The sequence below is a fragment of the Pimephales promelas genome, chromosome 20 (genome assembly GCF_988280905.1).
Source record: "Pimephales promelas chromosome 20, fPimPro1.hap1.1, whole genome shotgun sequence".
NCBI classification, from domain to species: Eukaryota; Metazoa; Chordata; class Actinopteri; order Cypriniformes; family Leuciscidae; genus Pimephales; species Pimephales promelas.
Window position 1 is genome coordinate 11,799,982 of NC_142788.1, and position 27,671 is coordinate 11,827,652.

General features: G+C 38.5%; 2 protein-coding genes across 3 annotated transcripts in view; both read right to left on the reverse strand.

Annotated features, from left to right (window-relative positions):
• Window positions 1-17,629, reverse strand: part of slc2a4rg (SLC2A4 regulator) — a 70,050-nt gene extending 52,421 nt beyond the window's left edge. For both annotated transcript variants that reach the window (XM_039684596.2, XM_089124098.1), the window contains exons 1-2: window positions 17,280-17,629; window positions 15,534-15,745 (exon numbers count right to left, since the gene is read on the reverse strand). In XM_039684596.2, coding sequence (XP_039540530.2) covers window positions 15,534-15,745; window positions 17,280-17,417 — 350 coding nt within the window. In that variant the 5' untranslated portion in view covers window positions 17,418-17,629. The remainder of the gene's footprint in view (window positions 1-15,533; window positions 15,746-17,279) is intronic.
• A 1,566-nt stretch (window positions 17,630-19,195) lies between these two features.
• Window positions 19,196-27,671, reverse strand: part of LOC120488369 (uncharacterized) — a 64,699-nt gene continuing 56,223 nt past the window's right edge. Inside the window, exon 7 of the mRNA XM_039685065.2 lies at window positions 19,196-26,406. Coding sequence (XP_039540999.2) covers window positions 25,942-26,406 — 465 coding nt within the window. The 3' untranslated portion in view covers window positions 19,196-25,941. The remainder of the gene's footprint in view (window positions 26,407-27,671) is intronic.

Here is a 27,671-nt window from a genome sequence, read left to right on the forward strand (position 1 = left end):
TTCTCAATAATTTTGATACCAAAGCAAAAACAAATCTGCTAATGAACATACTTTAATATTATTATAAATATTAACACATTTCAACTTCAATTATTTATATAATTATATAACAAGAAAGAGCAAAAAATTAAACAAATATTCTTAAATGACTAGAATAGTCTTCATGTTTGGTATATGATACATTATTATTGTTACGTATTCCCTGGCTTTGTGTTTCTTGTGTTTTATTAATTGGACTTTTAGTTTGCATTTTTATATAGTTTCTGTTCCTGTTTCCTGTGTGCCATTTTTGTAGTCCTTTGTAGTTTTTTTAGTTGATTAGGTATGTGTCATTCCCAGGTGTGTCGTGTTTGCCTATTTCCCCTCTAGTATTTGAACCCCGGTGCTTCTTGTGTTCTTTGCCGAGCCTTCTGCTACACGTTCTGTTCTCTGGTTTTGTTTTGATGTAATGTTTTTTTTTTTTTTTTTTATTAAACTCTTTGCATTTGGATCCAGCTCTCCTCTGTTTTTGAGCTCACCCTGCTTTACAATTGTGTATTAAAGCTAACTAAAAGTTATCCACTCACGAGCAGTGAATGGTTTCCTCGTTTTTGCTACAAATTAATTTTTGTTGCACTCAGCAGGTACACATTCAGTTTTTTTTAAATACTTGAAGCTACTGATTTCTGAAAGTGAAACAGTAAAACTGCATTGAAACAATTTTTATTGTACAAAAGTGCTATATAAATAAAATTGACCATCTGATTACATTCACTTATGATATAACTGGCTGTGTTTACATTAATATCCTGCCAAGACAAGCATTTTGTGAAGTGCTTTTGACCGTTCATGCGCACAGCCACATTACCGCTCTTCACATGCAAGCAAACACTCATGAGAACTCAAAAGCAGCGTCTTTACACTGCAAAAACAGTTTCTCGAAGATTGTTGGAGTACATTTCACAAGAAAATACAGTAGTATTTCTACTTTCAATTTTCACATTTAATACAATGTGTTTCTTGCCGTTTCTTCGTAATTATTTGTGAAATTCACTAGCGATGTTTCTGTGAAAATTGCTTCAAATCATACACAAAAAAATTATTTCAGTGTACCAAAGCAAGTCGATACTCTTTGGAAGCTTGTTTCCTCAACAGAATAAAAAGTAAAAAAGGTAATTGCGTTTTAAATTAAAAGGTAATTAAAAGTCGCATCATCTTTTGTAAAAAGTCATCTTTTAAAATGTTTAATTCTGTGGTGCAAACAAGTTTCCATAATATTCTGTACAAGAGGGTTTGTAAAAATCTATTTTTAGTACCATTTAGTACCAAAGTACCAGTCCTTCTGACATCCTAGGATGCCCAGTGTCCTCCTGCAGAGGCAGATGGTTGTGTTTGGCCCATACACTGGTCATCTAGAGTTGAGTCAATGAGTATTGCTCTCTGACTACATTTAAAACCTGATTGCCCTCTCACCCATTGCAATCCCATAATACTGTGGCAAATCAGATTATGGTGGCAAGCAAGTAATCACAGTGAGTAGCCAATCTTAGCCCTGTGTGACTTCACAATATCGCACAGATGTGAAGATGAAGACACTAATCCATGTCACATTGAGTTTTGTGATGTTGAAAAAATGAAGTGTCCAATCCACACAAGTGAGTTTGCTGGTTTTAGTAAACAACAGATAGTTCATTCATAGTTTGGTCAACCTACACAGTAGACCTTGACCCTCAATCCAAAGCCCTGGCGTGCAAGTCACGGTGCAGTGTGGTCTAGCTTTGTTCCAAGTTTTATTTGGACCCTGTGATTCAGGCAAAGCGGTCGCAACTCTGCTTCTCTGAATCCACCACTCTGGGTGTGGCCGTAAATACCGCTAACGTTTTCTAGGAACTCAGAAAAGAGCAACAGAGTGTGTATTTAAGCGTGTTTGTGTGCATGATGTAGTTTGATCACAAGACAGCAGCCTAATGTTTAGAGCAAATGTGCACAGGCAGGGGATAAAGCAAACAGTGGAAGTGGAAACCAGCAAAACCACCCTGACTTGTTCCAAACTCGACAATGGGCCACAGTCTTAAAGGTGACGGGGTCAGTGCTGAGTTAGCACAACAATGCATATTCAATGCTAGTGGAAGCAACATAAAGGAATATTCCAGGTTCAGTATAACCTAAACTAATGGTGGTTATCACAAAAATAAATTTTATACTTATACAATGTGTAAAAAGAGTATCTATTAACAGAAACGCAATATGACATCCATAACTATGTTTTCAGTGGTGTATAAAGAACTTAATAAACCGTAGTGTTTTTATTACCTTAGAATGAGACATTTACACTCACCTAAAGGATTATTTTGAACACCATACTAGAATTATGTTTGACCCCCTTGAGCCTTCAGAACTGCCTTAATTGTACGTGGAATTGATTCAACAAGGTGCTGAAAGTGTTCTTTAGAAATGTTGGCCCATATTGATAAGATAGCATCTTGCAGTTGATGGAGATTTGTGGGATGCACATCCAGGGCACGAAGCTCCCATTCCACCACATCCCAAAGATGCTCTATTGGGTTGAGATCTGGTGACTGTGGGGGCCATTTTAGTACGGTGAACTCATTGTCATGTTCAAGAAACCCATTTGAAATGATTGGAGATTTGTGACATGGTGCATTATCCTGCTGGAAGTAGCCATCAGTGGATGGTACATGGTGGCCATAAAGGGATGGACATGGTCAGAAACAATGCTCAGATAGGCCGTGGCATTTAAACGTTGCCCAAATGACACTAGAGGGCCTAAAATGTGCCAAGAAACCCCCCCCCACACCATTACACCACCACCACCAGCCTGCACAGTGGTAACAAGGCATGATGGATCCATGTTCTCATTCTGTTTACACCAAATTCTGACTCTACCATCTGAATGTATCAACAGAAATCGAGACACATCAGACCAGGCAACATTTTTCCAGTCTTCAACTGTCCAATTTTGGTGAGCTCTTGCAAATTGTAGGCTCTTTTTCCTATTTGTAGTGGAGATGAGTGGTACCCGGTGGGGTCTTCTGCTGTTGTAGCCCATCCGCCTCAAGGTTGTGCGTGTTGTGGCTTCACAAATGCTTTGCTGCATACCTCGGTTGTAACGAGTGGTTATTTCAGTCAAAGTTGCTCTTCCATCAGCTTGAATCAGTCGGCCCATTCTCCTCTGACCTCTAGCATCAACAAGGCATTTTCGCCCACAGGACTGCCGCATACTGGATGTTTTTCCCTTTTCACAGCATTCTTTGTAAACCCTAGAAATGGTTGTGCGTGAGAATCCCAGTAACTGAGCAGATCGTGAAATACTCAAGACCGGCCCGTCTGGCACCAATAACCATGCCACGCTCAAAATTGCTTAAATCACCTTTCTTTCCCATTCTGACATTCAGTTTGGAGTTCACGAGATTGTCTTGACCAGGACCACACCCTGAAGCAACTGCCATGTGATTGGTTGATTAGATAAATGCATTAATGAGAATTTGAATAGGTGTTCCTAATAATCCTTTAGGTGAGTGCTATATCTACATAACCACGGGCACCCCCTTCTATGAAGGTCGACATATTGTGACATCGTTTCTACCGTAGCCAACAGCAAACACAAAGCGCTACAGAGCTACCGTGAAAGAGAAGCATCAGAAAGCTGGAAGCTAGCCATAGACACCGTGAGTACTTTTCCCTTGTCAGTGGTGTAAAATATGTAGTTCGATTGCGAAGAGTTGTCAAAATCAGAGAAAAAAGCCTATTGTGTGTAGTAAATAGTGTCTAGGGGATGCGGAGGCGCGCACGCTGTTACAATCATGTCATTTTTACCACGCGCACCTTTGGGCTCATGAGGACGCTTCGAGTTTAAACAAGGTTTTACGCTTTAACCAGCTCAGCCACAGGAACAGCTTATATTAGCCAGCTAAACTTTTACTAGCCTGTTAGAAAACATATATAGTTGGATTGTTTCATGTGGTTCTTCTCCCTCGCTGTATTATGGGAAATGTGCTGGTTACGTTCGTGAGACAATCAGCTGATTACTATTATTATATTAAATATTAAGACCCTTTATCCTCACCTGACTATGGCTTTGTAAACTTTATCCATGATGTGGTTTAAAATGGACTGTGGTACGGAAACAATGACAATGTTACACACTTCTGGCTTACTCTGGCTATTCTCTGCTGTCTCAGACGACGATAAGTTTGTCCCGTTTTAGCCACCAGGGGTGAGCAGTGGCCTGAGCCCTTAGTGCAACTCCCAACCAAACCACTAGAGGTCGCTAAAAATCGCACACTGCACCTTAAAAAAAGCAAAAATCTGGGGTTGAGGTACTTTGAGGAAATTATTGGAGCAAATGAATGTTACAACACTGACTATTTCAATAAATAATATCATTTTAAAGTGTAAAAAACCCACTTACTCATTTGAAGTTACCCAAATTTACATACCGGTATTTGTTTCGTAACATAACACTTAAATAATTTTTAATTAAACAGCTTTACAAATCAAATAGTAGGTCTATAAGCACTAGTGTTTATAAAATAACATGCTAATTGAAAGGGAGTGATTTAATTGTGGTAATTATGCTACAGATTTAGTCAACAGACCCGAAAGATTCCTTTAGAGAAAAACAAAGCAGAACAACCATTGGAAGTTCATGTCAACAATTACTCAAGATAAAAAGATTTAAATCTCAATCCTAGATTCACTTAATTAATTAATCAAGCCAAAGACATTTTGTTTGACACATTAATCAATGCTATATTGTTCTGTCCTTTGAACCAAGTCTGTTTGTTTCCCTGCTTTTTTTCAGTGAAGATTGCTTTTAAGAGCAAAGGATTGATATGTGTGCGAGTGTGTAGGTTTGAGTGAATGAGAGCAGCAAAGCGGCCTTGATCCTGGAACGAGGAACGCTCATATTGTACGGATTTAGAGCTGGATCTGGTGCCATGACCCGGAGCAAAGAGTAGCAGCCACCGGGTCACTGCAGCAAAGACAGAGTTGAGGATAAAGTATGAAAACACTGAGATCTTTTCAATTTTCTACAATATTTGTCAAAGACTAAACATATCAAAGAGCACATGATTTCCTGAGCCTCATGGAGAAGCTATGCAGAGGTTTTTTTTGGAGAGGTTGCTGGAACCATGACAGATTCATCTGGAAAAGGGGGAACTGACAGAAAAAGGGACAGATCCAGCTGTTCTTAGAAGTCAGAGTAGGCTGAGGTTTATTCCCAAGAAGAAGTTGGGAATTCTTCTAACTATAATATGGGTGACTGCGAAAGATTATGTAAGATGTGGGTGTGTGAATGGTAGCGAAGAGAGAGGGCCTCAACGGTGCTTTCCTCCAGTTCCTGAGTTTCTATTGAACTCAAAAGGCCAAGAATCATCAAGCAATGACAACTTGCAGCTGGCCAGAGCGCAGTAAAATCAGTAAAGTGGCATTTAATAGACTCATTTCATAAGGTTAAATACCAGTAAAACATATTATGTGCAGCTCTTGATCAGAGAAAAGACATAAGAAACACTCATCTCATCAACAACTTCCATAAAATGATGATCAACGTGCCCGGGAGCAAAATGTACGCACAAGCTGTTGGATTCTTCACTCTGTGCGGCACACCACAAAGGAGCTATAATGACGAGCAAAATATGAGCAAAATAACAAATGAAAACTATAATCAAGAAAGTACACAGCATAGCTTAGGGCAATCCAGGCAGTGCAGCCAGTAAAAACATTTGATTAACTGGCTCTTCGTCTTCCCTTCAGACAAACAACGAGTCCACAACCGGCATTCCTCGACAGGAGTTTAGGTCTGGTAGAAAAAACAAACTTGTATTCAGTTCTGTTGTTTTTTCGCAAGCTCTCTTTCCATGTGCGCTGGACAAACCACGCTGATGTTTTGGGTCAGATCAGGCGTCTGGTGCTGAATTTATGTCTGCCAGAAATTTCACAACTGTGGCTGCATCCTCATTTTGGACCATTAAAAGATTCCTGCATTTGGTAAATTCAGCACCAGAAAATACTGCTTTAAAATGTATTCCCTTGAGTAATTCCCTTGGGAAGCATTAATCGTGTAAATATACATTATTATATAAACGGTGACCCAGAGTAACAGAATAACAGGGATTTTAGCAAGTGATTGCAGCTTAGCTTCAGAATAATGTTTTCGGTGTGTGTGTGTGTGATGACAAAATGACCCAACAAAGATGTCAATATCCGAAATCCTTGTCCTTGTGGGGACATATTTTGGTCCCCATGAGAAAAACAACTTATAAATCATACTAGGTGATGTTTTTGAACATTTGGAAATGCAGAAAGTTGTCTGTAATGGGTAGATTTAGGGGTAGGGTATGGATACAATATACAGATTGTACAGTATAAAAATCATTGGAAAGTCGCCGTAAAACATTTCCAATACATTTCCATTTCCATATATATTTATTGATTCGCTAACGAGCTAGTTATCTATGAGAAAAAGCTAAAAACAGGTTGCATGATAAACGTTTTTCCATTGCCATCATTTACACTGTGATGAAGATGAATTTCATGTAAGATTCATAACATATATGGTTTTTGGCATGTAAGATTTTCCATGATGAAAGCATTTTTGACTCTGATGAGGACTACACTCCAGAGAAGAGCTCTCATGAAATGGCGTATGTATGACACGCCAATTCGTATTTCCATTTTTGGCGTGCAAAACACGCATAATCACTTTTCAGCGTATTTATGAACGCCGTTGACTTAATGTTACATTACTGTATAGATATATGACCTACCCCAACCCCGTCCCTAAACCTACCCGTCACTGGGGTTAATAGCATTTATGAGTCTTCCCCTACCATCCTAGAAAAAAAATATCGCTCCCCAGATGTAGATGTACATTTTGCTTCATTTCGCTCGGACATTTGACGGCGTGTACAGACACGCAGAATCACTCGGACATTTAACAGCGTGTACATACACGCATACACGCGGATAGCTCAAAATGCGTATAGATAACAAGCCACTTGACTTGAAAGTGGTGTGTCTGTTTATGCAAAAGTCATGATGTCATGTTACTGCATTGCCAGCTTGAGGACAGATCCGGGGTCGAGGGCGAAGCAGAGCAGGCCGTGCAACTAGGGTCCGAGGAAGTAGAGGCCGAGGACGGGGTGGTCGAAGTGCAGGGCAAGGAGCACTTCTTGGACAAGAGGACCTGCGCCAAGTTTTGCATCTTCAAGCTCAAACAAGGGCATGTGAACAGGTATGATCTGGATATGTGCAAGTGGGCAGTTCCTGTGTGGCAAAAGGGTGTTTGCCATGGTTGTGAGAGAGTGACAGTCGCCTAAGCCAATCCTTTGTTTCGTCCCGGTTTGAAATAATGAGCTGTGTTTAGTGCAGATTAAACGAGTCTAGTCACTCGATTTTTATACTCTTTTTATCAGAGTACTTACATTTTAATTATGTATTGATATATATAGAACATTTTTAAAAAAATGGAAAAAAGTTTTTTCTAAAATTCCTACCTACAATACCTTTAAGTGTTTACTTAATTATTAGTGTATTGTAAAATTAACTTTGAGTGTTAGATGATAGCAAATGTGGTGTTGTTAGAAAAACTTTTTTTTTTTTGGTAAAGCTCATGCAAGACCTCTTGGAATATGTTCGGTATGACTGACATAACTTGCTACAGTCACGTAATCAGAGACCCTTCCCTTTAAAATCGTGACGAAATCCTTTCATTGGTGTAAACAGCAGTCTGCATTGACTGACCATTTATGATCAGATCACGACATGAATGCTTTACGAAACTCATTTTACTTCCGTTATGTGACATTTTCAAGTGAATCAGTATATACAACCCAAAAAAAGACTTTCTTCCCCCCTGTTTCTATTGTGATAAGAAGACAGAATGCCTAGACTTGTGTATTATGTTGCTTGGTTAAAGGAGTAGTTCCAGGAACTGCAAAATAGGACTAGGGAATGTTTGCGCCGGAGCACGCCTTCTTTTTGCGCCGTCCCACCCAGGGAGCGCAAGTTCATTCCCTAGTTTACTGACATGCATCTGTGGAGGGAAAAGTCCGCTTTGCGTGGGTGCAAAATAGGAATGCTAAATGCGTCGGTGTGGAAAGTCATTTGCGCCGGGTGCAAGAAAAACATCAAAGAATCAACATGGATTAAGAAAGTAAATGGATTGAAAGTAGGTTGATTTAACTGACTTGTGTATAAGAGGCCATTTGGCATTTTCTCAGTACAAAAAACAAAACAAAAGAAAGAACTAAAAATATGTTGAGTCTTCAATCTTCTGTTTCTCTTTGCCACAAGCAGAACAAAGCAGCCAATTACACTGCAGATATCTGAAGCGCGTCCCTTCAGGTATCATCTGGAAGTATTGGTTCCTCTCTTCAGTTTCATAGACTCATCCTCTGCTACGTAACATGAGCCATGAAGAGCACGCGTTATCTGTTGTGGCTTCTGATAATATCAACATGAGTCATAATAGAAGTCAATTACAGCAAACGTATCAAATTGATGCACAGGGGCGTCTTTCGTTCTGATAGCGCTGTTGGTGAGTGGAATGGATGAAGGAATGGCTGGCTCCAGCTCCTGGTTTCATTCAGATTTATAGCTCACTGGCTGACGGGGACGTGAGGTACGTGCTGGTTGACACGAACACGAGTCATTCTTCTGTCTCTTATACGAGGCGACCTTTGACCCCAAAAGATTCTGAGAGCGGAGGTCATGACCCATTAAGAGGTGTCAGCGTGACATAGTCAGTCAGCAGGAACTGTTAGATGCCCCTGACATCTTCAGAAAACACACTGCTATAGTCGATTTAACGTAGGAATTTAGTGTGAATAATTATCACAATACATGCATCAAAAAACAACTCTCAACTGCGCGTGAAATGTCTTGTCCACACAGAAACTTACAGTGGCGTCTCGAATGTTGTCTGTATGAACGTGCAAGCCCGTACTCTACTAGAGTATTGTTTTTTTCTCATACTTCTACTTTTACTTCAGTAGATATTTTTGATGAATTTGATACTTGTACTTCGATATTTTTTTAGAAGTTGTAGTTAAGTTGCAAGTTGGCTTTCATGCTGCCTAAATCACACGCCAGTTTTATAGGGTAATGGGATTGATTGACACACACATTGACAACTAATGCAGGGGTTGTCCTGCACTGACAATTTTTTGGCGGCCGCCAAAGCAAATTTGTATCCCGCAAAAGCGCCTTATTTGAGTGCTAGTTCAAACTAGTAGCTTTCTTTAATAAATACATGACACAATACTTGTAGTTTTACTTTTAGTACTTAAGTAGTGAATTTTAAAATAAACTACCTGCAATACTTAAGTACAAAAAATGTTGAATACTTTAGTACTTCTACTTAAGTGTGGTGCTTAAAGAGCACTTCAACTTCTACTCAAGTCACTTTTTTGATAGAGCACTTGTACTTTTACTAAAGTCCGGGTTTCTAGTACTTTATACATCTCTGATAAAACCCGAAAAATCACTTTTGACACGACCAGTCGAGCCATGAGTTTATCCATCAAATCTGTTCATTAACCGACAGAAGCTTTTATGTGGGTGAAGAGTGGAGCATTTGAGTTAGTCCCTCAGTCATTACTCTCTTATTTGATTAAAATAATAATAATAATATTGTGAAATATTGCTGTATTGCATTCTGTCATTCAAGGAAAAATTTGTATTATTGTCAATGTAAACAGTTGTGCTGCTTAATGTTTTAGTGGAAACGTAAAACTTTATTTGAAACATTATAAATGTAACGCATCTTTGCTGAATAGAATAGAAGTATTCATTTCTTTAATTCTACTGATTAAAAGTATTCATTTCAATTTGAAGTCAGAGAATTGAAGTCAGTGTGAGATATAAACTCTCAATTACTACACTGTAAAAAAATATTGATGGTTTAACTTAAAAAAGTACGTAACCTGGTTGCCTTAAAATTTTAAGTTGATTGAACTTGAAAAAGTGAGTTAATACAATGAAGGACATTAATTTAATTATCAGAAACTCAAAATAATAAGTTATCTCAACTAAATAAATTATTATAAAGTTGATTTGACAAAAGAAAATATGTTGTGATAACAAATCTTGAAAATATCTTTTTACAGTGCAGAAAAAAATGTCAGAATTGCGAGTTTATCTCTTCATTCTGACCTCTTTTCTTTGAATTGTGAGATATAAAGTCAGAATTACACAACAAAAAGTGACAATAATCTTTTAAATTGTTTTATTCTATGGCGGAAACAAGCCATATCTTCTTGATCCATTTTTGTATAAAAAATTCCTGGTAGTCCAATTCAATAAGTATACAGTAAAAACATCACATCCGAATTAAATTGTACAGCATTATGGGATATAGTAGCATTGCTGTGCTGCACACTACACACATTTTGGCATACTTTTTTTAGCAAACATCCCTCACCAGTTTTTCAACAACTGAAAAAGTAAAAAAAACATATTAACGTTAACCATACTTTAAAAATCCACCAGAAAAAGCATAACATCAGCCACACAATTTCTTTAACAAACTGCATGACAGATAGTATGAGAAGAACTGCGAATTTCTTCTGTTATAAAGGAATTGCGCAATTACAGATACAGGAAGTTCATTGTTCTTTCTGAATGCCGTCCAAGACCGAGATGACCACATGACTGGACTTGTTTACATGAAACCTCAACATGCTGACTTCACCTTTTTACTACATTTGATTTCTAAGGGTTGCACAAGTAGATACAAGACAATGAAAATTAAAAGAGCAAGGGGGTTTCAAATCAATCTGCTGGACTTTCTACTTTCCACCTTGGCTTTTGTCTCTCAGTTTACTGAATGCTGATAAGAGATGAATAGATTCAAGCGTAGACTCGCTGCCAATGTGACCTATCAACCACAGTGTAAAGCAGAGGCTTTTTACTGATTTCTCAGACAAGCCTGGACATGTCATGTGTCAGTGAAAGACTAATATGTGTAGAGGTACTCATGAAGTGCATGGTCACCCGTCCTTATCTCATGAACACACATCCAAACATGCAAGCACAAGCACACTAAATTATTTAAGTATTTGCTCAGTGCACTACATCTGCGTGTGTGAGTCCCAGATTTGAATTGTGACATGGTCAAGTTTATCCTGCACAATTCAAACGCAAACTGCATGGCCGAGAAGCTTGCATTAGAAACATGAACAATGTCTAACTTTCCAAGTGCTAGTCTAGATTAAAAAATTTTTTAAAAAACACATTTGCAAAAGGTGATGCAGTTCCTTCACACTAGAGAAACACATCAGCATACTGAATACAGTATGCAACTGGGTGTAACTAATATAGAGATTCATTTCAATGCTCAAAAGAAAATCTGTTATTATCATGCATCCTCATACATACAATGAAACATTTTTTTGATTTTGATGAAAATGTGCTAGTGTTTTGTGTAAATTTAAAGGCAAAGGTCATTAGAATAATTATTATTAATGAATGATATTGGTGGGAAAGTGGCACTTTCTACCTATTTTTGACTAATTGCAGACAATGAATTAAACAGAATAATAATTAAAATATGCACAGTTATGTACCGTAATTTCTTCTCCCTAAAGTTTTGGACCACAAAACCTTGAGCTACTTGCCAAGCACATATAAACACACATAAAAGACGGCAAAGCGACTGATGTTTGACAGGGAAAGAAAGCCGCAGGTGAATAAAAGAGTTATGGAGGGCTCATAAAATGCGACAGGTAAATCTTGCTTTGGGTTTATCTGACAAACATCAGCTTTTCTCACTGTAAAACTCCCGTGAAGGGACAAGCCATTTGCCTGTTTATCTGAGACTTTTGCATAAATTTACAAACCCTTAGGGTGTATGAGCTCTAGGTATCATTTAAAATTAAAATCTAGGCCACATTGACATAATGTAGAAAAACAAAGTGACAGTGGAATAAATCCATTTAAACTAATTGTATAAAATATGAAAATGCAAATTAAAGGTAATGTGTATTGTTTTTATGTGTTAAATACTTTCTTCAGTCCCAGTTTAATATGCTCTGTGTGTAAGTATCCTGACCAGCCCAACACAGCAAAAGCTCAACCAATGACGTGAGTTTGGGGCGGGGCTAACTGTTAAGATAACCAGTGGCAGACAGGGGGAGTCTTCAGGAAACCTGTTCAAAAACCAGTGTTGGTACTCAGTAAGTCATAAATTCAGTGAGCATTATAAAAGCCTCTTTGTAAATAAGCTTGCAGTAATTTGCCTGAACTTGCCATATCAGCACTTTTAGATAAACACAGACAAATACATTGTCAATTCACATTCTGAAAAGCACCCCACACAACCATATTAACTCAAAGCTAACTATTTATCCTTGCTGTTGATGGTTTGCACATATACAAAACATTATACACTCACCTAAAGGATTAGGAACACCATAATAATACTGTGTTTGACCCCTTTTCACCATCAGAACTGCCATAATTCTACGTGGCATTGATTCAACAAGGTGCTGAAAGCATTCTTTAGAAATGTTGGCCCATATTGATAGGATAGCATCTTGCAGTTGATGGAGATTTGAGGGATGCACATCCAGGGCAAGAAACTCCCAATCCACCACATCCCAAAGATGCTCTATTGGGTTGAGATCTGGTGACTGTGGGGGCCATTTTAGTACAGTGAACTCATTGTCATGTTCAAGAAACTAATTTGAACTGATTCGAGCTTTGTGACATGGTGCAATATCCTACTGGAAGTAGCCATCAGAGGATGGGGACATGGTGGCCATAAAGGGATGGACATGGTCAGAAACAATGCTCAGATAGGCCGTGGCATTTAAACAATGCCCAATTGACACTTAAGGGCCTAAAGTGTGCCAAGAAAACATCCCCCAAACCATTACACCACCACCACCAGCCTGCACAGTGGTAACAAGGCATGATGGATCCATGTTCTCATTCTGTTTACACCAAATTCTGACTCTACCATCTGAATGTCTCAACAGAAATCGAGACTCATCAGACCAGGCAACATTTTTCCAGTCTTCAACTGTCCAATTTTGGTGAGCTCTTGCAAATTGTGGCCTCTTTTTCCTATTTGTAGTGGAGATGAGTGGTACCCGGTGGGGTCTTCTGCTGTTGTAGCCCATCCGCCTCAAGGTTGTGTGTGTTGTGGTTTCACAAATGCTTTGCTGCATACCTCGGTTGTAACGAGTGGTTATTTCAGTCAAAGTTGCTCTTCTATCAGCTTGAATCAGTCGGCCCATTCTCCTCTGACCTCTAGCATCAACAAGGCATTTTCGCCCACAGGACTGCCGCATACTGGATGTTTTTCCCTTTTCACACCATTCTTTGTAAACCCTAGAAATGGTTGTGCAACCATCCCACTCTCAAAATTGCTTAAATCACCTTTCTTTCCCATTCTGACATTCAGTTTGGAGTTCAGGAGATTGTCTTGACCAGGACCACACCCCTAAATGCATTGAAGCAACTGCCATGTGATTGGTTGATTAGATAATTGCATTAATGAGAAACTGAACAGGTGTTCCAAATAATCCTTTAGGTGAGTGTATATCTCTTAAAACAAAAAGGTATGTCCTTGAATGGGATGGTTCACCCAAAGATCCTTCTTCTGAAACCAAAATTTTGAGTCATTTACTTAACACTTTTCTTTTTTTTCTCATATGAGGATGAGTAAATGATGACAGAATGTTTTATTTTTGGTTAAACTATTCACATTATGATCTAAGAAACAAAAAAAATGATAAGAATGAACGAATGAGCTTTCGAAAGACAACAAACGGAAAAGAAAACAACAAACAAACAGCGCGGGAAAACCGAACTAAAGACAGGATTTGAGCAGACATTCCTTATAAACACAGCGAAAATGAAGGTTGAATAAACACTGACTGAACGCTGACCAAGAGGCCCATCTGTCTTCAACCATCCAGTGCCATAACATTCAGCCTCTGGTATGCTGAGCTGAGGGTCATGGTAGTGGTTAAAAAGACACCCGAAAATGAACATTTACTCACCCTCAAGATGTTTTTCCTAACATGGAAGTCTTTTTACCATATCTTCCTTTGTGTTCAACAGAAGAAACTTTGGAACAACTTGAGGGAATGATGACAAAATTCTCATTTATGGGTGAACTATCCCTTTAATCCAGTTCACAACAAAGCTTTGTAAACAACTGAATGCAAGCAAGCGGAATGACCGTTTAACCAGTGAACAGATTAAAACATGTCGGATTAAGAAACACTTCACTAGGAGAAAATAGAAAGATACGCTTTATTTTACTTTTAAACAGACTGGGCCAATTACTGTTAAAACAATCTTGTTTCACTTAGGCCTAGTTTGCTTGATGTCAAACACATCTTAACTTGCTGTATTGCATCTGAATACAATACACACTCACTCCTTTTGTAAATAGTGTGTATATATATATATATATATATATACATACATACAAACACACACACAAATATTTAAGTATTTTTGGCAGCATAGTGAGACTCGTTCGTTTACGTCATTTGCGATGCTTCATGGGAGTCTGCATTCTCCGCAAGCTATTTTTACGCTATTTGCTCCCCGCGACCGTCTGATTGGTGGAATTTTTGAACAGCATCATGGATACTGTAGTTTTTCACCACAAAATCAATTGTTAAAGGGATACTCCACTTTTTTTGGAAATAGGCTCATTTTACAACTCCCCCAGAGTTAAACAGTTGAGTTTCACCGTTTTTTTTATTTTTAAATATTTATAAGTTATCTTTCAAGTAATCAATTTCTTTATAAAGAAATGTAAAATATGTTTTAACCTCTGGAACATGACTGTTGCGCTCTATTATAATAATTGTCCATCATTTTTGGAATAATCAAAAAGACATCAAAACTACTAAAAAAAAACATAAATATAAGTTTGGGAAGTAGGAAGTGACCAGAAAATGTAAAATTATATTTACTAAATCAAGTTCATGAGATGCATTCTGGGAAGGAGTTCACAGTTCACATTCCTTCACTATCTGGTCCAACTTATCTATTATAATATATTCATTAATTAATATATAATTGATACTTTTTAAAATAATATTAAGTATTTTAGTTTCATAAAAACAGTTATACATATGCACAATTATGTATCTATAAAACATATTTAAGAACATTTAAGTTTGTTTGTTTATAGTTTAACGCCATGCCAGCTACCCAGCTATATATATGGCGAGAAAGAGATTAAAATAGGTTTTTAAATTTAGATCTTGGATAAAAATATTAAAACTAGATCTGGTCTTACATAATAAAAAAAAATCATAAAAGTCAAATGAAAAATGAAGAATTCTAACAGAGTGCAACCTATCACAGTCCATCAAAATATACTTCTGTGACAATGCATTCTGGAACGAGAGGCATAAAGGAGGATCTTTAAGACACTTAAGTAAAAACGTTTGACTAGGAGTGTATTTGCATACAAAACATATGCATTAATATAACTACATGAACCAAACTGTGTCGGTCTGCACAATGCTCTCTGTAGTGATGGGATCAGAACTGACCTTTTATGTGGGACGGGGATGATGGAGGACGTGTGCGGGTGTGGTGTTTCGGGAGATGGAGGGAGCGGTCCTGGGCCTCTCACTGGGCTCTGAGCCTCAGTGTTAGTTTGGTCTTGTAGCCTGATGCCCCTCAGGATCAGGTGATGAGCAGGACAGCCGTATTTAAGGACCCCACCTGAGCTCTGTTCATCCTCTTCTCTGCCACATGCAAACTGAGAAGAAGAAGAAAAGAGGGATATACTTCTGCTTTACCAGACAGCACATGAGTCCAAAGAGACTGAGACAGGAATTCAATTCGGTTTTAGTCACATAGTATAATTTTTCCTTATTTTTATTTAAGGTGGATGTTTAGGATATTAAGAACTTAGAATCAACAAGCAAGAATTTGTTCCTCTCTCTCTTGATCTCTTGAAACAGAAAGTTGTGGAACGGGAAATGTTGAAGGGATTGTCCCCTTTTTTTAAATGCCAAAAGTTAATCATGATTTGCTATTGCTATTGTCAGTAACAGGTGGTGGTAATACAGACATTCTCTTTCAATTCCAAAATGTGGACAGTCCAAGATGAGTCATCAATAATTTTGGTCCATTTTCCTGGATTTTTTTTTGTTTTTACATCCAACTTGACTCAAAAGCATTTAAATGAATACATTACTATTATTGAAATCTAAATAATCAAGCTCTGATATAAATTAATATGCTTAAATCAAAATGTAAACTAAGATCAAGTTTATTGATATTGATAAATATACAGATCTTGAAACCTTTAGAATCACAAAATGATTTTGGATTATATGTCTGACTTTTTTTAGTTCATTGATAAAGTCAAAGAGATTGAGAATCATTTATCTATGCTAAAAGTTTATTTTTCCTCAAAGCTGAAAACCATTGACCAAAAGCAACCTCAATATTGAATATACTTTATCTAAAGTCTAGGGCCAAGATTAAATCTGAATTCATGAAACATCCTGTCAATTGACAAGATGAATTTTTGCAGTCGTGAATTTTTTGCATTACAGGCAGAGTTGCATTGCCTGCACAGATCATATCGGCCGCGACTCACGAGCACGTTCATCAGAGCAGATATATTATACTATGACGCGTCATCGTAAAAGGGGGCGTGTCTCGACCTCCTACACTTCACTGACTGGAGGAAATTAAAAGCCGTTCTAAAGAGAACGGTCATATGTTCGAAGGAACTAAACGACGCATTGCACTACTTCATCCAATAATCCATAAGCAAAGCATAAACCATGACTACAACAATAAAGTAACTTTCTTTACCTAAAACACAACGTAAGTTGCATATAAAAATTTGTTTTTTCGATCACAAATATCCTAGAAAGTCACCGTGCGACGTTCAGAGGAAAAACCAAACGTTGTTCCTGTAAAAACAAACCCTTCCACCGGCTTCAGCTAGCGTTAGATACACAATGGGGGAGGGGTGAATCAGTTAAATTTACCAACCCAACCCCCTGGCCTTTTTTTTTTTTCGTTTAAACTTCGAACATGCAAGTTAAGTCGCCATCTTAAACAGTGCAAAAACAGTTAACGCCTCGCGATATTAACATCGACGACAGCGATGAAATTCGATTGCAGTTACTTCACAAGCAATTTCTCCATGCAAATTTGATTTTAAAGCGAAAAGCAGAGCTGCCATCGTAAAACGCTGTCGACAGTCGTTTCGACTTGTTTATAAATGCAACAAATAAGTGTACGTATGCACAACTTGAGTAAGCATCACTTACTTTCTTATGAATGTAGTGCGTCTCTCTCGTTGAGGTAAAGTAATGTCCATTTGGAGAGATTTCCTTGCCAAAATTCCTGAAAGCACCTTCATGCAGCGCTTTCCCGGTGACAGGCTCGAGAAGCCGTTTGGAAGTCATTTTCAACCTGGATCAAATGTGACTTCACAAGATCACCAGCTTTCTGTAGACTTTGGTGCTGAGTGGGATAAGATGCATTTAACAGTATTGTGTGGACTACGACTCACTGTCGAGAGTGTATGTCACTACGGACCCTAAAAGCAGCCGGTAAAAGGGGATAAAAATGATTGTTTTGCTTTTCTCTCGCCGAACCAGACGCCACGCCCACTCTATCCTGCGCGTGCATCCAGGCGAGATTCGCTCGGCCACTCCCCTCATTGATTCTGATTGGCTCTCGACATACATAAACATTCTATTTAGGCACGCGGCCATCGCAGAGCTGCAGCTGATTGGTCGTCCGGCAAACGTCGGCGTGAATATTTTCGAGCGTTGAGGGGGTGTGTCGATGATGGTTTGCCGGCCGGTGCAGACAGTGAGGAAGAGGAAAAAAGCCTCGGTAAAAATTGACGCACTTTTAAAACGAATTGTTTCTCGGTTTGAATGTCGATTTGCGGCGATACAAATAGTGAAAATATTCACTCTTCTAACGTAAAACAATTCAAACATGACTGGGAAATACTTTTAAATAGTATCCGCGCTATTCTTTGACAAAACACACACACATACACCTCAATTTCAAACCAGCCTAAACTGGTTTGTTGGTTTTAGTTGGCCTATGAGGCTGTGTTTAGAAGCGTTTTGGGCCCATCTTTAAACCAGCTAAGCCAACCAGTCTAACATTTTTTTCAGCATTGTCTTCAAAACCACCACTCTATGTGCAGCTCTCACTCGAAATGGATAATATGTCAGTCTTACACTATGGTCTTACACGATGGTGCACATTTTATGAACCTTAGTTTGTTACTATAAATTTATGTATTCGTGCAATATACTTGTGTGCACCTTGTGTCAAAACAATGGTACTGACTTGTTTTAAGATATGTCAGTGCAAGCTGCTTTCAGTTAAAGGGATAATTCACCCAAAAATGAACATTATGTCATTAATTACTCACCCTCATGTCGTTCCAAACCCATAAAACTTTTTGATTAAATCAGAGAGACACCTACACAACTACCACTTTGATGCTTCAAGCTGGTTTAAAAATAAAATTTATGGTTTATGTTTGTTAATCAATGTTTAAATGTGAATATAAGCCTAAATTAAATCTGTTCATCATATAAAGCGATTGAATCTCTTCAAAAAAATTGGACTAAACCATTCAATTCATATGGATTAGTTCATATGAAGTGTCAGTTGCGTAGCTAGCTGCCAATGGAGGGACAGAAATGACTCAGATTTCATCAAAAAGATCTTCATTTGAGTTCTGAAAATGAACAAAAGGCTGACAGGGTTTGGTACGACATGAGGATGAGTAATTAATGATAGAATTTTCATTTTAGGGTGAACTATCACTTTAAAACAGCTCAAACATGCAATTTAGTCTGGGACTAGCCTTAAAGGTGTATTTCATTTTTGAAAACTGAAACTGTCATTTGGACCTTGAACCGTTTGGTTCCCATTTAAGTCCATTATATGGGAAAAAAATCCTGAAGTGTTTTCATTAAAAACCTTAATTTCTTTTCGACTGAAGAAAGAATGACATGGACATCTTGGATGACATGGGGGTGAGTAAATTATCAGCGAAAGTTTTTTGAAAAGGGAACTAGTCCTTTAAACCTTGTCTGTGAAACCGTGGGAATATGTTCTCCCACCTTATAAACCCAAAGCCTTATTTTAAAAAGCTCATTCTCCAAAGATACACACATGCTATATTACAGTGGAATAGTCGGCACACAACCAGTCATAAGGTGCAACTTTATTAAAAAAGTAAAAACAAATATTTATATGAATGATTTTTTTGTTATAGAAAACATTACAATCTTTTGCACAGAATATTACTAAACAGATATTTTTTTTTATACACCATACTCTGTGTTACACTTTGGGTGGACCACACATCAACTCAGTTAAGCCAAGGACATATGCTGGGGAAGCAGTGTTACTATGTACACACTTCACAACATACAACCTAAACAGCAGAAGTAGAAAACTTTCATTGCTTTTAAACACATCAATGCCAGAGCTTTTCTTTTCGTAATATAGTTATGTTGCATTGCTGTATGCTCTATATACATGCGATTTGGTCTGTTTCAGTACGGTGGAATGTCCTTTTTTGTTGATCGGGTGAACGAGAAGCATCACGTCTACGTATGCATGATTTTTTATAGATATTTTATTTACACACTTGTCAATAAATATCATACTTCAGGCATGTCATTTCTCAGCCCCTTTAAAGAACAAACATGATTGAGAAACCAGTAAACCCTTGTGCAATCTGTACAAATCACACCCTTGTTTTCCACAAAAAACAATGGACGATGGCTTCTCGCAGACTCTCTCAGAACATCAACAGATTCACAAGTGGGAGGAACTGCCAAGCCAAAGCTAAAGTGGAGCACACTTCCTCCCTTAAAATGGCAAGTCTCAAGGACACATGCTAATAACAGCAGGGAGGGCCTACAGCGCCGTGAGGCCAGATCCCCACTGTTTTGGACGAGTCCTGGACCAGATATGTGCTTTGTGCTCCCTGAGACGATCCATGACCTCTCAGCAGCCTGTTGTGTCTCCTCTTCCCGTTTGGTGACCGGTTTTCCATTTTTTCGGTGTGTTTTTTGGCACTGTCTCATAGTGTGAGGCACGGGTATGAATTATACATTATGTTTGATGCACCAGAGAGGATCGAGAAAGGAAAAACGAGAGCTTTTGTTTACAGAAGCATGCATTGCAAGCAAGGAAATAGTCGCAGCCTACTTGAACGGAACAGTGGGACACGTGAATGGCAGTGATAGTAGCTTTTTGAACAAGTTGCTACAAGTGGAGTTAACCAATACAATTTTATAAGAAAATAGAGTGCCATAAAAATCTTTCATCTGAGTATATATTAAAACGGACATGACAAACCCAACGTTTCTCACCGGAGGTTGCGTGTGACATGAGTGACGACGGCGTCTTGGTTATTTATCCATAATGAACTCTTTCTTATCTATCCATCCCTGAGCTGATAATTTGAATCCCCAAATCCCTTTCCTCAGGGCCTTTCCTGTAGCCCTCCAACAGACTTTAATGATCTGTAGATGCAGTGTAGTAAAATCACCAACCATGCATTCGAGTTGTTTTATTTCATGCTGATGGGCCTTGGGAGTCTTCGGGGATCATCTCAAATGGTTGCTCCATTGTGCTATTATTTTCCCCGATCCTAATCCAAGCTCCCATAATGCATGTGGGAAAGGCATTGTTTACAATAGGATCAAGTCGCACAGACAGCCCAGAATATGAGATGTCCTTCCAAAAGACATTTACTAGCAACCATAAGCCTTGTGCTGTGTTTTCCTTGGACACTGTCTCCATGAAATGCTGCTGGCGGATAAGCCGGTCGGAGGCCCAGTGAGCCGGGGAGCAGCGCTGGCTCACGCTGACCTGAGAGCGGTGGATAGAGAGAGCGGCCCCGGCCAAACTAGAAGCCTTTATTGCCCTCGGTATACTCTCGCACCGCAATGTTCCAGCACACTGACGCTACAAGCCTCACAAACGGCCATGTTAACAATGGCCATTGAAAATGACATGTTAACTAGCTAGGCTGAGGCATCCCGAGAAAATCTTGATTCGCTTTTTTCTCTCCTTTCCATTCTGTTAATACTGGAAAAAGAAAATCAATTCTTGCGAGAAACGAGTGGCATGTCACTAAAACTACCTGACATCCAAATATTGAGCAGAAGTGGCATGCTATAGACAAAATAACAAAAAATAAATAAAGAAAGAAATTGAAGAGCTAATGCACTTTGCACAGTCATAAAGTGAACTTTAAGAAGGCCCACACGGAATCTGCACCCGCAAAACTCCACGGAAAGCTCTGCAAAAGTGTTTGTATATCAAGTATTTTGGAGTTTTTTCAATTGTATGTATACTGTATATATATATATATATATATATATATAGTATATGCACACTACGATTCAAAAGTTTGGGGTCAGTAAAGAAATTAACATGGTTAATGATAGTAAAGACATTAATAATGTTACAAAAGATTTCTATTTTAAATAAATGCTGTTCTTTTAAATTTTACATTAATCAAAGAACCCTTTAAAAAACACTTATGTCCACAAAAATTAAGGACTCCTGAAAATTCTGTACGGTCATCCCAGAAAACATTACATTATAAAATATATTAAAATAGAAAAGAGTTATTTTACATTGTTATAATAGTATTACGTTTTTTACTGTAATTTTGTTCAAATTATGCTTGGTGAGCATAAGTATGGAAGCTTGTTTCCGCCACTGAATAAAAAAAATAAAAAAAAATAATTGTGACTTTTTATCTCACAATTCTGACTTTTTTTCTCACAATTGCGAGTTTATCTCTCAATTCTGACTTTATTTCTCAGAATTACGAGATAAAAAGTCAGAATTGATTGATATAAAGTCGCAATTGCGAGTTATAAAGTCAGAATTGCGAGATATAAACTAAAGTTAGAATTGTGTGATATAAAGTCGCAATTCTGAGAAATAAAAAGACAGTAGTGCGAATTTTTATCTCACAATTCTGACTTTTTTTCTCACAATTGCGAGTTTACATCTCGTAATTCTGACTTTATATCACATAGCCTAATTGCAAGTTTATGTCGAAATTCTGAAATTCTTTCCTCAGAATTGTGAGATATAAACTCGCAATTGAGACTTATCAGGCCAAAAGACTAACTTTTTTCCCCCTCAGAATAGTTTAAATCTCACAATTCTGACTTTACAACTCGCAATTCTGGCTTTATAACAAGCTATTGCGACTTTATATCACACAATTCTGACTTTATATCTCGCAATTCTGACTTTATATCACACAATTCTGACTTTATATCTCGCAATTCTGACTTTATATCACGCAATTCTGACTTTATATCACATAATTCTGACTTTATATCTCACAATTCTGACTTTATATCACGCAATTCTGACTTTATATCACATAATTCTGACTTTATATCTCACAATTCTGACTTTATATCACGCAATTCTGACTTTATATCACATAATTCTGACTTTATATCACACAATTCTGACTTTATATCTCGCAATTCTGACTTTATATCACGCAATTCTGACTTTATAACACGCAATTCTGACTTTATATCTCACAATTCTGACTTTATATCTCGCAATTCTGACTTTTAACACGCAATTCTGACTTTATATCTCACAATTCTGACTTTATATCTCGCAATTGCTACTTTATATCACGCAATTCTGATTTTATATCTCGCAATTGCGACTTTATATCACTTAATTCTGACTTTACATCTTGCAATTTTAACTTTATATCTCGCAATTGCGACTTTATATCACGCAATTCTGACTTTATATCTCGCAATTCTGACTTTATATCTCGCAATTCTGAGAAAAAAAGTCAGAATTGCGAGAAGTAAACTCGCAATTGTGAGAAAAAAGTCAGAATTGTGAGATAAAGTCGCAATTACCTTTTATATTTTTCATTCTATGGCGGAAACAAGCTTCCATACACAAGAGACTTCTTTGAAAACCATAAAAGAAACGTACAGAAACCAAACTTTAGAATGCTGGTGTATGTAAAAAATATAAAGATGTGTGAAGTCCGCACACGGAAAAGGTACTGCTGCAAAAATGTATTAAAAAAGCAAAGTTTCGACCCTCAGGTCATCATCAGGCATTTTTTAATACATTTTTGGAGCAGTACCTTTTCAGTGTGCGGACTTCACACTTCTTTATTTTTGTTTACTTCATTCAGTTGTCCTACACCTGAGCCCAATTTGGGTGTTTGGGATGTGCACACCAATTTTGTATATTTTTTGTATGTAAAAAATATAACATATGTATTTTATTGTAAAGTAATAATAGTTGTATGTAATGCATTCAGTTAACCAGGTAGCTTTGTTAAACTCATTTTAAACACAATTGTGCAGATTCTTCTCCAAGATCAGTGCAAAAACATCTGCAGATTCCGCCTGAGCCTGACTGTAAGTTACGTGCGTACTGAAAAATGACCACACATACTGTATGTACACCACCTAAACTGTCCCTTCGCATACATATTGTTTAGGGTGGGAAAAAAGGAGAAGTTAACTCGGTATTCTGTTTCAGCTAAACTAACTCTGTGGTGGTGGCCGGCAGTCTCCAGCTGAGAGAACCAGTCAGGTGTGTTTTCAGAGCGAAGGGGGGTTAAGCTGACGTCTCATGTGATCCCTGTTTTAATCTACAGGTAGAGCTCACACGGCAGCGCGACAGTGTGTACATCCTGTTTGATTTAATCACATCCAGAGTCTCTCGTGCTAACTCATAGTCATATTGATTTTAACCCTGCAGCAAAGTGCCATTACACTGCAAAAAGAATATTTTTGTTACTCATTAATTTATTACTTGTTTTTCAGTATAAACAAGATACATTTTCTTGAGAAGCAAAATTACTTAAGATATCATGGGCCATCTTTACTAAACATCGGTGCGTTTCTGTTTCCCGAAAGTGACGATTGACGCAAGCTCCGTCGTTATAACTTATCAGCTTTGTTCAACGAGTCGTTTTTCCCTCAATGTGTTTCCCGATAACATAGTTCCGACGAACACTCGCAAATAGCGTTAATAACTTAATAAATAATCTTAAGCAAAATAAGCAAGCTGACATTCAGTACTATCTATATCTTTTCTTTCAAAATGTCATTTACGTCTTTTAGTTCGTCATAAAGCAAAAACGTTTGAATAGATACTTTTCGATTGAAATTCATTAAATGAGGATATTACTCCACCACCTGCATGACATCATTAAGCAACGTGGTTACCATAGTACATTGCAACAATACAGTTTTAAAAAATATTGACAAATTGTCAACTATACGTTTTCGGGAAACAGTCGTGACTAGCTAGTTGATTTTTCCAACGATGCAATGTACTATGGTAGTTAAGCATGTTGTTGAATGGGAAACACACCCCAGGGCAATTTAGCGTGAGACCAGAATACCATAAAATCGCAGACGGGAGTGGAAATTTCTGCAGATCAAAACCATACTGACAATGTTCAAACTAAAGAACACAGACGAAGCAGTGCATTTCCATTATGACCAGCGCAATCAACAGTTTACATCCACCAGTTGCAGTGCCCTTGATTACCACCAGAGGACATTCCCTAGTCCTTTGCCACTCCATCATGAACTACATTTCCCATAAACCTTTGCCCGGACGCATTATGTTCTGATTACTGCCACCTGTTTCCCATTACCTTTGTTAACTCTCTTTCTATATAAGCCCTGTTTATACAGTCACTCGTTGCGAAGTCTAGTATGTGTCACACTGCTTTTTTTTTGGTGTGTGTCATGTTATGGTTTTGATTCTCATATCTGTTCTTGGATCTGTTTGCTTGTGTTCCTGTGCCCGAGAGGAGAAAATTCTCCCACTTTTACCACGCCAAAATGGGTTGAGACATGCTTTTTTTTGGACGTTAAAAAATGGCGCATAAACCGGAGAGTTGACTATTTCTCAATTCTGAGTAAATCACAGTACATTGTTCATTCAAAAACTCTCCTCTCATTAATGTTGTATCAGAAAGGGAAAACTTAATAACTGTCCAAGCTTTTTTTAGAGCTAATTTTACACTGAAATCCTGATAGAATAGGGTTTAGGCTGGCACAAGTTGTTACTAAATCTGGCCATAAAAAAAATCTTGAAACTAAGTGAGATTATACTTAGAAAATGAAACAATATCTGTCAATGGGATAAGAGAGTAAACACGTTTATTTAAGAGAAATAAACTTCACGAGTTCCTTCTCCCATTTTATCTAATAAGCTAATAAGGTTAAGCATATTTGGCTTTCTGTCCTCAATGGAGGGGCTCGAGGAAGCAGCTTCAACTCAAACTTACTGTAGCTATACCCCCCAGTGGGACTACTAATGCTTGGATGAGGAGTATGGTAGCAAGATGCCTAAATTATATTGGTGGAGTTGGGGAGGTGGAGGGATGCCAGAGCAAAGTGAGCGACTGCTTGTATGCTTTTAATTGGAAGATTAGATTGGGTCACTCCTCCCGAAATTACTTTGTGAACTTTCATCATTTTTTGTTTCAAGAATAAAGTCACTATGAAGTTTTCAGAAAACAAGACTTTATATAATGTCATTTTGCTTCTCAAATAAATGTTTCAAGATTTAAGAATGTTTAGGTATTTCCCTGAAAAACAAGGGGGAAATCATTCTTTTGCAGTGTAGCGACTGCTGTAGCATGGCGGAAAACCCGGTTTAGATCCCTGGATTCGGTGAGCATGCCTGCTTCAGCCAATTCAGTGTTTTTTTGGTTTGCGTGAATGTTGCTCTCCAATAAATATACATTGGTCATCTGGTTATGTACTGTAGGTTTGCATGTGTTTGGCAGCTGTAAGCTGTGTGTATCTTTTGATTAGTCACAACAGGAGGGCTGCAGTTTGTTCTTCCCCCCTCTGTAGGTGTTTCATTTGACGGTTTAAGTCAGGCTGTTTTTGTTTATAGCCCCGTAACGTACATTTCCATGCCGTCGTTAAAGGTAAAGATAGTGGTGGTGCTCGCTGCGTTTGCTCCCTGCTTCACATCGCCGATTGTCTCGTAAAAGTTCTCACAGGTCATGGCTCTGCCCGGACCCTGGGCGGGCTTCTTTTTGGGCTTCAGCGTGTTGCTGGCCAGCTTCTCCCTTTTCCGGTGGGAATCAATGGTGGCGTACGCCGGGTCCGACTCCACCGCCAGGCCCCGGGGCCACGTCTTCTCGCCCACAGGTTCGTAGCAGGGCTCCTCCTGGGGGCCGGTCCTCCCCCACGCCTCTTCCCCAATGCCTCCGGGAGCGGGCCAGCCTGCGGCACCCCTGTCCTCCTCCTGGGGCGCAGCAGAGGCCGTCGGCTTGCTCTCCTCCTGGCTCTGGCCTTGCTGGTGTCTCCTCTTCAGGGTCTTACAAACGGTAGAGTACATGTCAGAGATCTGAGGACAGAGAGAGAGAGAACCGCAGAATGAGAAACACTCAGGAGTGTGCAAAAGATCATCTGTGCCAAAGTGGATTTCGTAACAACAGTCCTGTGGAACGGATTCTCAAGTTACAGTTAGAGTGCTGAAAAACATGAAGCGCGCCGATTTCAGAGCGCAAATTTGCAAGTGATTACTACTCAATGCTGGGTTATTTTAACCCAATTTTGGGTCAAATATGGACAAACCCGGCAATTGGGTTACATTTTTAAATTACATTTTTAACCCAATGGTTGAGTTTGTCCATATTTGACCCAAAATTTAGTTAAAACAACACAACCCAGCATTTTATTAGAATGAAGTGGTTTCTGTAAGGAGATGTTTGTTCCTCTCCAGCAGTTTAACTCTATGTGATTTTTATCTGTTTGTTTTTTTTTCAGGTGAAAATGTATCATTTAGGCTATGTTCACACAATCCTTGGTGCTCAATTCCGATTTATTGCTCAGATATGTTTTTTATAACAGCTCACATTGTTGTCAGATTCCAGTGTGAACTGATCATAGACTGTAAAAAAATTTGGACGTAGTGTCCGTGATGTCACCGGTAGAAGAGCATTTTTGAAGCCCAAAGTGGGCGGGGCCGACCGTCGCCATCTTGGGAGGGTGTCACTCCCAGATAACCGAAAATGGGCAAAGAGGCAGAATTAGCTGAGGTGACGGCTAACAGACAGCAGACAAACGACTAGTAGTGACATCAGCGGCAATCCACCTGTCACTCAAGTGGCCACGCCCTTAATAGGTGGTTTGCAGTCACGTGATTGTGTTGACGCGCGGAATGCAGATGGAGGGCAAGGAGTGAAGAGCACAATCGACGAGATGGAGGAAAATCCGTACTGTACTACTTTAGACGCTATTACAAGAGAAATATATAAACAGAAAATCGAAACATATGTTGGACGTGATCCTTACGTTATGAAGAGGACCGATTTTCAACTGAATTGAGAGATTTGCCTGCCATCGAGGCTGTAGATATCAGCAACTAACTCGTCTTACAGACATACTTTGACTTTACAAAGTTCGGAAACTGGTACGTTACACAAACAGCCACATAAGTGCATTTAAACACCTGAATAATGTAATTATAAGCCACATAAATAATGTATTAACTCACATTTGACGAAGTGATCACTGCACACACACACACAGGCATTTTCCCATTCGGCTCCTCCCGACCGCAGACGTAGGTTTGCAAGGCATTTCCCCCGGTGTTTTTCTGTCAATTTC